The sequence below is a fragment of the Geotrypetes seraphini genome, chromosome 15 (genome assembly GCF_902459505.1).
Source record: "Geotrypetes seraphini chromosome 15, aGeoSer1.1, whole genome shotgun sequence".
Lineage (NCBI taxonomy): Eukaryota > Metazoa > Chordata > Amphibia > Gymnophiona > Dermophiidae > Geotrypetes > Geotrypetes seraphini.
The window spans coordinates 44,208,453-44,225,196 of record NC_047098.1 but is presented as its reverse complement, the minus strand read 5'-3'; the positions used below and the strand labels follow the sequence as shown (position 1 = coordinate 44,225,196).

General features: G+C 42.9%; 2 protein-coding genes across 2 annotated transcripts in view; both read right to left on the bottom strand.

The window, feature by feature from the left end:
* The window catches only part of LOC117349254, a 74,966-nt gene extending 74,156 nt beyond the window's left edge, over window positions 1-810 (bottom strand). The window contains exon 1 of the mRNA XM_033922472.1: window positions 688-810. Within this exon, the coding sequence (XP_033778363.1) occupies window positions 688-810 (123 nt within the window). The remainder of the gene's footprint in view (window positions 1-687) is intronic.
* A 379-nt stretch (window positions 811-1,189) lies between these two features.
* LOC117349253 overlaps window positions 1,190-16,744 on the bottom strand; it is a 165,200-nt gene continuing 149,645 nt past the window's right edge. Inside the window, exon 22 of the mRNA XM_033922471.1 lies at window positions 1,190-1,377. Within this exon, the coding sequence (XP_033778362.1) occupies window positions 1,190-1,377 (188 nt within the window). The remainder of the gene's footprint in view (window positions 1,378-16,744) is intronic.

The following is a 16,744-nucleotide window of genomic DNA, read 5'->3' as shown; positions in this document are numbered from 1 at the left end:
TGAGCAACTTCTGCCTGTTGCTCATGCCAGCCTGGTTCCCCTCTGAATCACTTCCAGGTCATGGGGCCAGGAAGTGACATCAGAGGGAAATCCAACGCTGGCACAAGGAGCATGCTGCAGAAGCCACTTGTACTGGCAAAGATTAAGAGGTACGGGGGGAGGGAGAGCACAAGTGTGGAATGAGGGGCGACGGGGCAAAAGAGGCTCCTGCACGCATAAACTCAGTGATCGAACTGTGGCATTTTTCCAGCTGCACGTCACCTCATAGTGCTGCTGAAAATCTGGTTTGACTGCTACAGCTCTCTCCGGTTAGTGCCAGGGCAGCTAGGTGATGGAGTTAGGGCTCTGGAAGATATGTGTAGGGTTACCATATTTTGCAAAGTAAATCCCAGTTGCATGGCCCCAGCCCAACCTTGTTCTACCTCCAACCCCACCCCATTCCTTCTCCAGCCCTGCCCCCTTCTGCTCCTAGCCCCACCTCACAAAGCCTTGTTTCTTCATTCCCAACCTCTGGGCCACATCTGGAAGGCCTCTGAGCAAACCCGGATATCTAGTAACCCTAGATATGTGGGCACTGGCAATATTCAGTTCCAGTTGCCATATACCTAACTGGATAGACAGAACCACATATAAAACAGTCCTACATTTGCATGCATGTAGTAGCACTAAATATTGGCTGACACCCACATAACTTCCGGGTTCTCCAAAGACTGTGTGGATATCCAGACATGACCTGCCAGTGAATTCAGATCCAAATGTGCCTTTGAGTGAGAGTTGAGTCCTGGTGACCACACAATGAGGGACCCCCATCTTGGTTTTCTTAGCACGATACAGAAGTGATTTGCCATTGATTTTTCCTGAGGCATAGAGGGCCGAGCTCTACGCTTGTGGAGATGGCGCGGTATACAAACCTAAGGTTTAGTTTAGTTTAGTTAAGTGATTTGTTCAAGGCCACATTGAGCTACTGTGGGATTTCAGCCTGTGCCCTCTGGTTCCCAGCCTGCTGCTCTAACCATTAGGCTATTCCTCTGCTCCCTGGTATTAAATATCCAGATCTAATTCAGTCCACAGCTGCTCTGGGTTGAATATTGACCTCAAAGAATTCATAGTGTAATATGGAGATGCATACTACTGTATTTTATAAATTGTAAATAACAACAGAAATGCAGCCCAAATAAAGCAATACTCATTAACTTGCCTGAGTGTGCGGTAAGAAGCGAATCAGCAGAGTGCAGCAAGAAAGGACAGGACAGTGATTAAAAGCTGACGGTGTCAGAGATCTGGTTTTCTTTGAAGGCATTTCAAGCCTGAGTCGGAGCTGAAATCCCCCCACATTAAGCTTCCTCTCCTCATTAAACACACGGATCATACAGTTTCCTGCAGAAATCACAGAAAGGTGAAAACATACAGTGTGCTACCAGAAATAACTATTTTAGTGTTAGTAATATCAACAGGATTTTGTAATAATTATTCTTGCCCAAACCAAAATGTCATACATCCCATAGATAATGAAATAATTGTTTATAGGTATATAATGGAAGAGTATGAACACTGAATATAATTTACAAACTTGCAAACATATTCATGGGCTAATCCCCACTTCTGTAAAATTTAGCTAAAGGATGAATAAGAATTTCTAGCTCATCTGGATCTACTGAGCAACTTCAAAAGAGCTTTTTCTAAAGAGCTTATTCCTGGTTATAGCAACATGTGAGAAATGTTTGTTTGTTTTTTTAATTACCCAGATATAATTCAGGCCTAGAGAGCCCTTTAAAGAAAGAATAAAGTTTATTACTGCTATATGATCTTATTGCATTGGATTGGATTGAAAGGAGTTTTTGCTAATTTTCTATCATTTTGCACTAATTTTAACATAGAGTGCACCTTTGTAAAGTCACTTCACATTTTATTTCATGAGGCCCTACATTAGCATCCTTAACTGCATTCAACTCAATAGGATCATAGATTAAGGAAGGATGATTTAGCCTCCTAATGGTAGTCAAAAAATGTGGTCCCCTTTCTTCAAGCTGCGTTAGGGTTTTTTTATTGCCATTCACTGATGAAACACTTTGGCATCGCAGCCTGACAGGAAAAAGGGATTGGAGCAAATGGAGAGGAAAGGAGAGGCGGCAGTAGAGTTACCCTGGTACTTACCAACCCAGTGCCAAGCTGCCACTGCAGCAGGTAAGATCTGTGATAGTTTCAAAACTGGAGGTAAAGGCAGCCCCATCTGGTGAAGATAACAACTGAAGTACCAAGGTCCCATCAGAGATAATTTCAGAGGTGTAAAGGAAAAATCCTGTGCATCCCGGTACCAGTCTGAAATGTGACGCATAGCATAGGCTACAGCGCATATTCAAAAGAGATGAAGACCCCCACTGCGCTTAGGAATTTGAATGGTAGAAATGGGAAGACGGGCTCTCTTCCCTCTCCATAGGTAGCACTGCAAAAACCTATGCAATTTTCACTCATCTCCAACTCTCAAAAATAGAGGAAGCATTTGAAATACATAGAGCCATTTAGGCGCCAAAATCATATTAAACAAATGAATAAGACCAAGCAATCATACAGGATAGGCTTTCCATTGATTCAGTTTCGCAACAGATTCAGACAAAAGAGTGCATATTCATACCTTACAGGCTATTCAAGTTTACTGAAACAATAACCCCAAATAGTTAAGAAAGCGAGAAACCCATTGGAAAGGGAAGGGCCCCTCGCACAGATCCCGGACGCCAGGCAGTAGGGAAAGCACCTGAGACTTGGAAAGGTTCAACAAAAAACAGACAGTGCCCCATAATCCTGAAAAGCTGAGAGTAACGAGGATAAGGACCCAACTGGGTCCGTCAGTACCACCACCAGATCATCAGCATAGGCCAGCACTTTAACATGAAAAGGTGGAATAGACACCCCAGCAATCCCAGGATGGCCTACAAGGACATGCAACAGGGGCTCCAAGGAAATGAGAAATAATAAAGGAGACAAAGGACATCCCTAGCGCATGCCCCTAGCAATGGAAAATGGCTCAGTACGCACTCCATTGACAACCATGCACACCCGAGGGTCAGAGTAAAACACAGAGATAGCCTGAAAGAATGGACCTTGAATACCAATGTGGGACAAATGTTGCAAACAAAAACTGCCAGGCTCCTCTAAATTACATTCCATTTCAACCCGGTACTTTATGCCTTGGATTTCTAATGTAACCATCTCTAACTTCTACAAAATTGCTGTTTTAAAATTCTATATTTTACCACTAGTAGCTTCTGCACTTCTCTAGTAGTTCAACATAAAAGTATCTGTCTTTATTTTTCACATGTGCTAAAAATACTTTAATTGAATTTCTATTATAGTCACAAGTTTCTACTGCCATTTACAAACTATATGAATTACAATCTTATTGCCTGTTTATGTTGAAGTATCAGCCTAAATTATAAAAGGCACTATAGATCTGGATATTTAGGCCTATGGGTGGAAAACTGCAACTGTATTTTATTTTAAAAAATGAGTTTTTATAAAAAATACTTATTTTTTTTTTTTTCAGTTCAATCTTTTTTTTTGAATTTACAATAAAACATATCAAAAACGATAAATAATACAACTAACAACATAAAATACAATCTTCAAACTTCAGTCACAAACTTGCAGTGCATATGTTAAAAGTGATTTCCGTCTAGCAAGCATAGTAATACACATCAAGGAGACGTCTCAGACTAGCAGAACTTATATTATGAGCTATAAAGCAATCGAAATGGTATTCAAAACGAATGTGAGGAGACGTAAAGGTGTTTCTAACATCAGACACTTTTTAAGATAAGCAATATTCAATCACAGGTGACCAGACCTTCAGGAAGGTCGACAAAGAGTTAGTTTTCTCAGCTGCCACTTTCTCAAATCTGGAGTATAAATGTAATGTAATTTATTTCTTATATACCGCTACATCCGTTAGTTCCACCAATGAGCATAAGAGAGGGCAGAGAAGTCCTTCCAACATGACATAATGGATTTAAATGCAATTAGCAGTAAACAGGAGGATAACAATCTAGACTCAAATTTATCCAAATGTGTTTTAACTGTATTCGCACCATATATAATAATCTGGTAGGAGATAGACTCATCAATAGGAAGGAACTTACATATTGTACACCAAACCTCATTCCAAAAGTGTTGCAAGAAAGGACATTGAAATAACATGTGATTGTAAGTACCAACATTTTGCAAACAGGACCAGCACTTGTCTGAAAGCGAAGGGTCAATTTTGTGCAGTTTACTTGGAGTCCAGTACACTCTATGAAAGAGAAAAAGCACCATTTGCATCATTGCTGATGATTTCATTGCTTTGAAGGACGTCAGCCATATATTCTCCCAGTCAGGTAGTGGTTCCGTAGTTATCAGCTCACGGGCCCACACATCATATAAGGCAGAGGGAGGATGAAATTTCCTCGCATGTATCAGTTTATACCAATTAGATGCTTGACCTGATTGCGATTGTATTTTGGTCACCCATTGAAGGATGGTGGGTTGATCCTTAGAGAGAGCTGACTGTTTCAGATGTGCTGAGATGCAGTGAGTCAATTGAAGCCACTGGTAATGCTGAGATGGCGATAAACCGTAAGCAGTCGCAAGCTTGTCGTAGGTTATGAAGTGATCCCCATCCCTGAGTTGCTGTATGGACCATATTCCAAGACGACGCCAGGATTGCCATTCCAGATATTGGCCTTGAATCTTTAAGTGTGGATTGCGCCAGATAGGAGAGCTCATAGTATCTCCCCAGGACAGAGGAGCTAGGTTATCTATTATTTGAATGGCAGTTTTTGTTGCTGTAAGTACAGGATTCAACTTTTTACCAGGAACTTGTTTCATAAAGGAGAAGTACTTTAAGTGATGCGTACCATACAGTTTACGTTCCAATTTCAACCATATAGACTGATTATCATCCCTTCTAACTACTTGGAACCCTGTCTACAGAGAAAAGCCAGGTGATAACTATATAGGTCAGGGAAGTTTACCCCACCATTGTCTTTCGAGCATTTTAATTTGTGTAAAGCGATACGCGGCACTTTCCCATTCCATAAAAACTTTGTCATGAGTGATTCAAATTTCTTATAGGCTGCTGGAGGGAACAGCACTGGTATCATGGATAGTATATATGTAAGTTTCGGTACTAATACCATTCTCAAGGAGTCCAAGCGTCCCCACCAAGATAATTTCAGTGGTGACCAGCGGGAAGTAGTAGAGTCGATTATTTGTAGGATATGTGAGGTGTTTAGTGATAAGGTTTCCTCAATGGACGCACCAAAATATATTCCTAGGTATTTGAGTTTTTCAGGTGCATATTTCAACTTCAAAGTTTTAATAATATCTCCGCAAGGTGATCCAGTCAATGACATGACCTCGGTTTTAGAACTGTTAAGCTTGTAACCAGATACAGATGAGCAATTAGATATAGATTGAAGCAGGGTAGGCAATGAGTCTATATCAATGTATAATTGAACATCATCAGCGTACGCTGTCAACTTAATTTGTAAGTCATCGAAATTGAGACCAGTTATGGAGTTATCAGATCTTATAGCAATGAGTAAAGGCTCTAAGGCTAAATTGAATAATAAGGGAGACAGGGGGCAGCCTTGTCGTGTGCCTCTGGATGGTGTAAAAGGTGAAGACAGAACATTGTTAATGCGAAGTCGAGTAGAAGGATTAGAATACAAAACTTTAACCATGCGTATGAAATCCAAACCACGATAATACTTGAAAGAGAAAAGGCCACTCCACTCTGTCAAAGGCCTTTTAGGCGTCGAGTGACATAGTTATTCCATTTGGCATAGTTTTTGGAGCTAAAGATAGCACATGAGTTGTCACTGGATAGACGTCCTTGAAGAAAGCCCGTTTGCTCCATGCTGATTAATTTCGGAAGTACAAGTTGTAATCTTGAAGCGATCAATTTGGCAAATAATTTAGCATCGGTGTTTATTAGAGAGAGAGGACGATAGTTTTGCACAAACAGTGGATCCTTATCTGGTTTTGGTATGACAATAATCACCGCCTCTGTGAACGTGCCTGTAGCGTAACCCCGTTGAATGAGATAGTGAAAGTATTCCAGCAATATCGGAAGAAGATAGGATTGGAACGCAAGGTAGAATTCAACTGGTAGGCCATCCGGCCCAGGAGCTTTGCGTTTAGCCATGGAATGCAGAGTCTCTGCAATCTGATTTAACTGAATGGATTGAGAAAGAAGATTATTATCATGGACATCCAGTTTCGGGCCACAGATATTGCTTAAATAATCCTGTATCTGAGTGCAGTCCAGAGAGTCCGTTGAATAGAGCGTCTTGTAGTAATCCTGGAAATGATTGCAGATGGCCGAGTTATCCGTCAGAGTATTTGCAGCAGCATCTTGCAAAGCAGGAATTTGAGTCTTTTCAGATTTGATTTTTAGATAATTAGCCAGATGGTGGCCAGCCCTGTTATTATTGGCATAGTAATTGGCTGCTTGTAGGAATATCTCATTTGAGGCCACTGTACTGAGTGAAAGGTTATAATCATATCGAAGTTTGCCAAGCTGTTCAATGATTATAGGATTCCTGAGGTCTGCAAAATGGTTCTTTTCCATGACCGATATTTGATTCTCCAGGTCCTTTATTCGATTTCTATCTTCTTTCTTCTTTGAAGCATATGCGATGATCTGTCCTCTTATATAAGATTTAAAAGCATCCCAGGTAGAGTGCCAAGATGTATCGCTAACAGGATTGAGATCAAAGAATTCTTGGATGTGATGATTAACGTGCTCCACAAATAATTGATCCGTCAGTAGAGATGAGTTGAACCTCCACATTTTCTGTGGGACAGTCGAGAGGATGCCATTAAGGGTTAGTGTTATGGCAGAGTGGTCAGACACTGTTATAGGTAAGATATCTGAAGAGAATAGTTTCCGGACCAATGAATAACTTATCAGGAAAAAATCAATCCTGGAATAGGAAGTGTGGGGCGGAGAGAAAAAAGTAAAACTGGATTCCTCTTTATGTAGCAGTCGCCATGGATCTATTAGTTTCATCTGGAAAAGTATATTCTGAAGGCTGTGCCATGCTCTGGTTCTTTTATATGGCACATTAGATTTCCTATCCTTATCTGGGCATAATATTAGATTAAAGTCACCTCCCAGGATAAATGGTTGAATAGAATTGGATCCAATATCAGATGCCAGGGACTCAAAAAATTCAGGGCAATCCAGATTTGGAGCATAGATATTATATGCAGAGAGATGAGTGTTGCCCATGAGTAAGTTCACTTTCAGCCAGCGGCCTTCTGTGTCGTGTGCTGAAGAAATTATTTGTATATCCTGTCGCTTCCTGATGAGTATGAGGACTCCATTCTTCTGTCCCAGAGAGGGAGAAAACAAAGGTGTATGAGCCCATGAAGGGGAAACCTTAGAGGCTTCCAGAGCTGAGAGATGAGTTTCCTGATAGAAGACAATGTCCGGCTGATGGTTTTCAGTATAACGCATTATTTTGAGACGTTTTATTGGATTATTGAAACCCTTTACGTTCAGGGAAAAACAGGTTAATGACATATACACTGTATACAATGATATAACATTAGGATATTACTAACACATATTAGTGCTTTAAGGTGATGGTAATTCTCCAGATTAGTATGCAATAGGAAGAAAGTGCTTGCTGAATCTGCATTAAGAGACACTGCAACTATAAACAGTAACTTAAACATGTCAACTAATTCAAACATACTGTGGGTCAGTGAGCTGAAAGGAGAAAGGACAAAACAGCATTACTCCAGGCAGAGCTAACATGAGTTTCTAAGCATCTAATACACGACTCATAACAAATCAGATTGAAACAAAAAGTATCAGGTTTTATCAATCAGAGTTGGGCTCACTGATTCAATGAAATCTGCTAGGTCAGTAGGGTTATGGAAATCTTTAGTCACATTATTATGAGTTACCCGAAGGCGAGCAGGGTAGAACATTCCAAACTTGGCCCCAAGGTTTTTAAGCTGAGGGCGATATGATGATAGTAGTTTCCGGCGTTTGGCAGTCTCCTTTGCAAGATCCGGTAAAATAAGGATCTTATTCCCTTCAAAAGTGATTGGTGAATGAAGTTTTGCATGCTGCATGATTTTGAGTACCTGATGATGTTTCAGTAGAGATACCAATATAGGTCTGGGATACTTCTTATGCAGTGTATTGGGTTGAGACAGTCGATATGCGTTGTCAAAGTCAATTTTGAAGTCATCATTCATCTTTAATAGCTGGGGGAGAAGTGCAGCCAGAAAATCTACGAGGTCGCAGGCCTCCCGTCCCTCCGGTAACCCGAGAAGACGGAAGCAATTTTGGCGCGCGCGATTATCCGCCGCTTCCAGCGCCCTTTCAAGCGCGGGGATGTGAGTGACCTGATTTTGGAGGTGTTTTATCGATGATTCAGTTCCCACCGTTCTGGCTTCCAAGTTCGTCAGTTTCGTTTGTGCGGAGGCGAATTCCTCGCGTAGCGAGGTAAGGTCCGAGCGCATATCATTTATATCTTGCCTGGTGTCCACAATGAGCTCCCGTATTGAACGCAGTTCATCCAAGATGGCGGAGGAGGCTGCGTCATCGGTCTTAGAGACGCCGGATTTCCCAGGAGATGCAGGCTCCGCGCTCTTGCGCTTAGAAGGTTTGCTCGATGCCATAATATAAAGCGATAGTTCGCTTTTTGAGTAAGCAGCGTTAGTAAAAGATGCCAATTTGAGACATAAATAGATTCTCACCGCCGGAGCTCGAGCTGTTTACAGCCTATCCCATCGGGCTCGCTAGCGCCCCCCCAAAAAATACTTTTTATGAAATATGTGCATAGAGCACCGTGGAAAATACACATAGATTTGTTGCCATACACATGAGAAGAAGTAATTTTAAAAAGGTAATCATTCATAAGAGTTGTTTTTTACTTATAAATAGCACCTAAGTGGTGAATTTACAACTTTGAGGGGGTATTTTAATAAAGGTTTTTCCACATGTAATAAAATTATCCCATGTTATAAGTATGCACAATGATATGAAAGCATGTTTTACACAAATTCTCTGGGCATAAATGACACACCAGGATGTTCCTACAGTCTGCTGAGCAGGATCTCTGGCAGGATTCAGCACATTATATGTGGTTGGCACCTTTTGCCTATAAAGTAGTGGCATGACTCTCTCATTCTACCGTAAAAGACCTTCCTGGCTGATGAGCCCATTAGGACTAAACATTCATGTGAATTTTTGGAATAACAAGAGAAACAGTAAGGTAGATTTTAATTACACATAAAATGGAGAACAGAGGACATGTTTCTCTCCATAAGATGGCTGATAGGCCTAAGTGGCAAGCCTGGTTGTTTTTCAGAATAACAAATTTACCTTTGTTATTTCAATATTTTTCTAAGCCACTGTTACGGGGTGTATATCCCATCACGAGAAACGCAGAAGGAGCAAAAGGATCCCCTTTCTATCAGACCCTATCAAAAGACTATATGGGTATAATAGGAACACTAACTGAACTTATTTGCATATTTATTTGCATGGAAGAGAATCAACACAACTAAGGCTGAGGAACACTAGAAGAAACGAGATTCTCTTGAAGGGCAGTGAAGATCCTCACCCTGAATTGAGGAGGAACTCTCCAACAAGACACCTGATTCCTTTATCCCTTGTCAGAGAGAGCTATCGAAGCTCTCAAGGTGACCTTCAGGGGATGTGTGCTGGCTATTAGCCTAACCCCTGGTAAGCCTAACCCTTGGAAGCCAGTTAGGCCAGAGCGTGGCCTAAGGGCCAGATTCACCAGTGAGGCCAGAGAGTTACTCCCAAGGCATCAGTAGTACTAAATTTGATGGAGCAATGGATGACTGAATTCAAACTGAAACTTAATTCAGAAAAACAAAATTTTTTGTAGCTTCGCCACAACCACTTGACACCAAAACACCACTATGCATCAATAAACTTAGTTATCCTATTCAGTCTACTATGAAGGCATTGGGTGTAACACTAGACCTCACCTTTGAATCTCACACCGACTTACTAGTCAGAAAATGCTTCTCCGCCCTTTGAAAACTAAGAACCATCAGAAAATACTTCGATGCACCCTCATTCCGCTTACTGTTGCAATCCTCCATCCTGAGCTTACTCGATTACTGCAACATTATCTACCTGGGATCCTTAAAAAAAAAACCATTCAAAGACTAAGTATCATCCAAAATTCGGCAATTCGATTGATCTTTGGGCTGAAAAAATGGGAACACATAACTCCCTACTACCAAAAACTCCACTGGCTGCCCCTGGAGGCAAGAGTGCTGTTCAAGTTTGCCTGCCTCTGTTATAAATCCATCCATGGTTCGGCCCCCTTATACATGGTCCCCCATTTTACCTTAGATTGTCCATCCAGACCCACTCGCAGAGCTCATCTCTTCAGCCATCCAACTCTAAAGGCCTGCCGTTACAAAAGATACCTGAACAGAACTCTAGCCTTCCAAGCAGGTCATCTATATGATTGGCTGAGCAATATTTTCTCGCGATCCTCATCCTACCTAAACTGCAGAAAATTATTAAAAACTAATCTATTTAACCAATTTGTAGCCTAAGACACCTTACCCTACCCTTGCTCCCCAAGACCTCCCTCCGTACCTTCCTTCCTGATCTCCTTACTTTGACCCTTATTGTACCAGTTCCTTGCTTACATATATTAATTGTATCTGTATCTACTGATTGTACCCATTTGCTGACTGTATCTGCTGATTGTACCCTTTTGCTGATTGTACCCATTCGCTGATTGTCCAGCCCTTCTTTATTGTAAACCACCTAGAACTATTACGGCTTTGGCGGTACATAAGAAATAAATTATTATTATTATTATTATTAATAACCATGAAGGACTAGGTAGACTCCTTAATCAGAAAGGGTTTTTTCACTCTCTGGAAACTTCGATCCATTAGAGCATATTTTGATATGTCAGCATTTAGAATCCTAGTACAATTCCTCGTACTGTCAACTTGATTACTGTAACATCGCCTATTTAGCAATTTCCCATAAGAATATGCGACGATTACAATTAGTGCAAAATGCAGTGGTCAAACTGATTTTCGGGCTGAGGAAGTTTGATCATGTGACACCTTACTACCGACAGCTGCATTGGCTACCGATGGAGGCACGCGTAAAGTTTAAGTTCGCCTGTTTCTGCTTTAAAGTACTATACTGTCTAGCCCCTAAATACATAACTGACCTTTTCTCCTTCTCAGCCAACAAACATAAGAGAAGCTCACATCTGAACTTCATTTCCCCTCCAGTTAGAGGATGTAAACTCAAGACACCATCAACACCTTTTCTCACATCAGGCAGCATTATGGGGTAAAGATCTAGAACAATTGCTTACGCCTACTACTTATGGGGAATTCAGGAAACGCCTAAAAACATATCTGTTCCCGAAGTATCTAGGCAGCTGACCCGTACAACTCTTTCTCCTCAATAACTGATCCCTTGAGCTGTTAATCACTAGCTTTCATCCTGCTAAGTTCAATCAGTTTGTACCATCTTTTAATCTTTGTAAACCGCATAGAACTTCACGGTCCAGCGGTATGTAAACTGTTATTATTATTATTAGCATGGCCTAAGGGCCAGATTCACCAGAGTGAGACTGGAGGAGCTAGAAGTGACCAGTGACCAACGGGCCACAGTGACTGGAGGAGCCAGTGAGCAAAGTGACCAGAGGAACCAGAAGTGACCTGAGTGACTGAAGGACCAGAATGACAGGAGGACCTTTCTCATGTGCCCTGTGGAATGCCTGCTCTATCTCCCACAAAACTGCTTATGTCCATGACCTCTTCATCTTTCATTCTTTCCACTTGCTTGCACTAACTGAAACCTGGCTCTGCCCGGAAGACTGTTTAAGTTGTTGCCCTATGTCATAGAGGTTACCACTTCTCCCATATGCCTTGCCTGGTATTTATTTAGATTTTTATCCCGTCCTCCCAGTAGCTCAGAACGGTCTACAAATAAACATACACAATGGAGAGTAATTAGACAAATAAGATGAACAATAGGTTAAATGTGTGGACATACAGGACTGTGCAGTAGTTAAATACAGGGAGTATACAGCAAATTAAGAGTAGAGTTTAAGTATAAGTAGGGGTTAGCCTGCTACTCTCACTTTCCTGTAGATTTCAACCTCTTCATCTACCTCAGCCTCACTGCCTTTCCTCCTTAGAAGTCTACCCTGTCCATCTATTCGCTCCCTTTCCTCTCCAAATAGCAGTCATTTATCAACCTCCTGAAAAATAAGAACATAAGAAGTTGCCTCCGCTGGGGCAGACCAGAGGTCCATCCTGCCCAGCGGCCCTGCCTTTTATTCTCACTAACCTTGAATCCTGGCTTTCCGTCTTTCTCAAACCTTTGTCTCCTTCCCTTATCCTTTGTGATTTCAACATTCACGCCGAGGACATCGCTGACTCCTACCCCTCAAAGTTTCTTGCTCTAATATCCTCATTCAATTTTCAGCTGTGCTTCTCCCCCCTTCACACACACACAATAATGGCCACTGCCTTGTCCTTGTCTTTTCTTTTTCTCTAATTCTTCAGTTGCTAACTTCTCTACCTCAATTCTTCCACTCTCTGACCATCATCTGATAACTTTCACAGCTCAACTCCTTGCCCCCCAGACATGACCGATCCTCACCAATACAATCAGGAATCTTCAAGCTGTTGGTCCATGCATTTTCTTCACCACAGTCTCCCCTGTTCTCTACTATTTATCACTTATATAGCGCTGAAAGGTGTACGCAGCGCTGTACATTTTGACATTTATAGACAGTTCCTGCTCAGAAGAGTTTACAATCTAACTTGGACAGACAAGACATGACATAGAGGGTAGGAAATGCAGAACCCAAGATGAGAGGAGTTAGGAGTTGAAGCCACTCTCAAAGAGGTGGGCTTTTAAATGGGCCTTGAACACTGCCAGAGACAGAGCCCACCATAAGGATTCAGGCAGCTTGTTCCAAGCATATGGTGCAGCAAGGAAGAAGGGACAGAGTCTAGAGTTGGCAGTTGAAGAAAAGGGTACAGATAGGAGGGACTTACCAGTTGAGCAGAGTAGGGGAGGATCAAAGGGGGAGATAAGTGAAGAGAGATAGTGAGGGGCAGCTGAGTGAGTGCATGTGTAGGTCAGTAAGAGGAGTTTGAATTGTATTCAGAAATGGATGGGAAGCCAATGAAGTGACTTTAGGAGAGGAGTAATGTGAGTAAAGCGGCTCTCCCGGAATATGAGTCATGCAGCCGAATTCTGGACAGATTGGAAGGGAGTGAGATGGCTAAGCGGAAGGCCTGAGAGTAGCAAGTTGCAGTAGTCTAGGTCTAGGTCTAGGTCTAGGTCTAGGTCCTGGCAACTCAGTTTCAATGCCAAAAAATGCAAAGTCATGCACCTGGGAAGCCAGAATCCATGCAAGATCTACACCCTAAATGGCAAGATCCTGACAAGAACTGTAGCAGAAAGAGACTTGGGAGTGATTGTCAGGGAAGACATGAAGTCGGCAAACCATAGGTTGCAAATCATAGGTTGCATACGCAGGAGTTTCATCAGCCGTAAACCTGAAGTCATTATGCCACTATATAGATCCATGGTGAGACCGCACCTGGAGTACTGTGTGCAATTCTGGAGGCCGCATTACCGCAAGGATGTGCTGAGACTGGAGTCGGTCCAGAGGATGGCCACCAGGATGGTCTCGGGACTCAGGGAGCTCCCGTACGAGGAGCGGTTGGAGAATTTGCAGCTCTACTCACTCGAGGAGCGTCGAGAGAGGGGAGATATGATCGAGACATTCAAATATCTCACGGGCCGCATCAAGGTGGAAGAAGACATCTTCTTCTTCAAGGGTCCCGCGGCAACAAGGGGGCATTCGTGGAAAATCAGGGGCGGGAAACTGCACAGTGACACTAGGAAGTTCTTCTTCACTGAAAGGGTGGTTGATCGCTGGAATAGTCTTCCACTTCGGGTTATTGAGGCCACCAGTGTGGCGGATTTTAAGGCCAGATGGGATAGACATGTGGGATCTATCCGCAAAGATAGATAGCGAGGATCACTGGAGTGGGCAGACTTGATGGGCCGTGGCCCTTATCTGCCGTCTATTTCTATGTTTCTATGTTTCTATGTAGTCTAAGTGCGAGGTGATGAGGGCGTGGTTAAGAGTTTTGGTAGTGTGATCAGAGAGGAAGGGTCGGATTTTGGCAATATTATAGAGGAAGAAGCGGCAAGTTTTAGCGATATGTTGTATCTGGGTGGTGAAGGAGAGAGATGAGTCAAAGATGACCCATAGATTATGAGCAGACAAATCAGGAAGGATGAGAGTGTTATCCACAGAGATGGATAACAAGAGAAGCGGAGAGGCAGGTTTAGTCAGGAAGATGAGCAACTATGTTTTAGCATTATTAAATTTTAGATGGCGGTGAGACATTCAGGCGGAAATGTCAGACAGGCAGGCTGAGACTTTTGTCTGGGTTTCAGTAGAGATATTTGGGGTAGAGAGGTAGATCTGGGAGTCATCAGTATAGAGGTGATACTGGAAGCCATGGGAGGAGATCACCGCCCCAAAAGAGTTAGGGGCTCATAATCGAAAGAGAAAAACATCCAAAAACCGGCCTAAGTCGGCATTTGGATGAACATTTCTCAAAAACGTCAAGCGCCGAAAATAAAACTGGGCTGCGTTTTCTCTGAGCAGCGTTTTCTCTGAGCAGCGTATTCGGTAGTCTGTGAGCAAACACTTGTTTTAACTTACATTCAACAAGGGGAGTCTAATCGCAGTCACAGGCAGCGTGGGGTAGGCGTGAGGTAGCTCCGCCCACCCCCCAGCGCGTCACCAACGCCGCAACTCGGCTCCCCCTTAAAGGGGATAGCGCCAACGGCACGCAGCCATTTGGCGCACGGCAAAGGCGAGCGGCAAAGGCGCTCGCCTTAGCGAGAGCGCCTTTGCGAAGATGCCTTAAGAAGGAGCCAGGAAGCAAGACCATCTAATTAATTAAGTAATTAATCCCAAATCTAAACAGTAAACTCAGACGGTTGGTTGGGTATACAGGGAGGATAATTAATTGATAGGAGGACTCGCTGATACTTATTGGTACAGAGGGTTAACGCATATATCACACATACAGCTCAGACAACTCGGAGGAGTAACTGGTATGAGCACCCACGGTAACCAGAAGATGAGCTTTCCAGTCTTCTGCACCAGCTGCAGTATGTATGAGTACCTCCCCTCAGGGACTATGGCATACATCTGCAGCCAGTGCAGGGAGCTGGAAAGCCTGAAACAGCAAGTCTGGCTGCTGGAGGGAACGGTGAAGGAACTAGAAGAACTTCTCATCAATAAAGAGGCAGTTAGCACACAGGAAGGGATGATTGTGGAGTCCAGCACTAGTGAGGTGATTGAACAATTGGAGAGATACATTGAAGATGCTCACCAGCAGATTGTGGAGACCCCAGGGCTGGAGATCAGCGACCGAACAAACCTGGAAGGAGGAATAATTGAAGTAGAAAGGGGCACCAATCCAATCAGTGAGGAAGTTACAAGGAAGATAGAAGATATGACTTACGACGAGGATACGGACTTGAGACCCCCGAGGAACCTCCTACCAGAGAAGATTGGAATTATAGTCGGAGATTCTATAATAAGAAATGTAGATAGCCACATTGCGGGAGGAAGAGAGGATAGACTGGTCACCTGCCTGCCTGGAGCAAGAGTGAAGGATGTGGCCAGCAGGATCACCAGGATTTTAGATGGAGCAGGAGGAAAGGATACTGCGGTGCTTATCCACGTGGGAACCAACGATGTTTGCGGACGGAAGTATGACAGGGAAGAAATGAAGGACCAGCTTCGCTCACTTGGAAGGCAGTTGAAGGTCAAGGAGGTGAAGGTGGCTTTCTCGGAAATCCTTCCGGTACCGAGAGCGGACGCAATGAGACAGGATGAACTGAGAGCTGTGAACGCCTGGATGAGGCGTTGGTGCAAACAAGAGGGTTTTGACTTCGTGCGAAACTGGTCAACATTCTGGGGTAAAAGCAGGTTCTATAGAAAGGACGGACTACACCTCGCCAAGCAGGGAGCGAGGGTCCTGGCTGAGAACTTAAAGAAATTCATTGAGAAGGCTTTAAACTAAAGATTAGGGGACAGCCGACAGTCGACAACCGGTCGATGGCCCGGAAACCAGGTAATACTAAGGAGGCAACTTCAAGTAACCACACTGATATAGGGCAAGAACATGAGGATACTACAAGAGCCGACGAAAAAGAACAAATGGAGACAAAAAAGGATGAGAGGACCATTAATCCCAGTAATGTAGCACGAACGGAAATTAGATGTATGTACACGAATGCCAGAAGCTTAGGAAACAAAATGGGCGAGCTGGAAGAAATAGTAAGAAGAAAACAACTGGATATCATAGGAATAATAGAAACATGGTGGAATGAAGAGAATGAATGGGATACGGCACTGAAAGGCTACAAACTATATAGAAGAGATAGGATTGGGCAAAAAGGGGGAGGTATTGCCCTGTATGTTCAAGAAGAAATAGAGTCTGTTAGAGTAGGAGAGACAAAAGCAAGTGGCAAACTAGAATCACTCTGGATAAAGATTCCTGGACATAAAGAAGCAGACATACAAATTGGACTTTATTATCGACCCCCGGGACAGACGGAGGAAACAGACATTGAATTGATGGAGGAAATTATTTGAAGAAGTAAATCGGAACA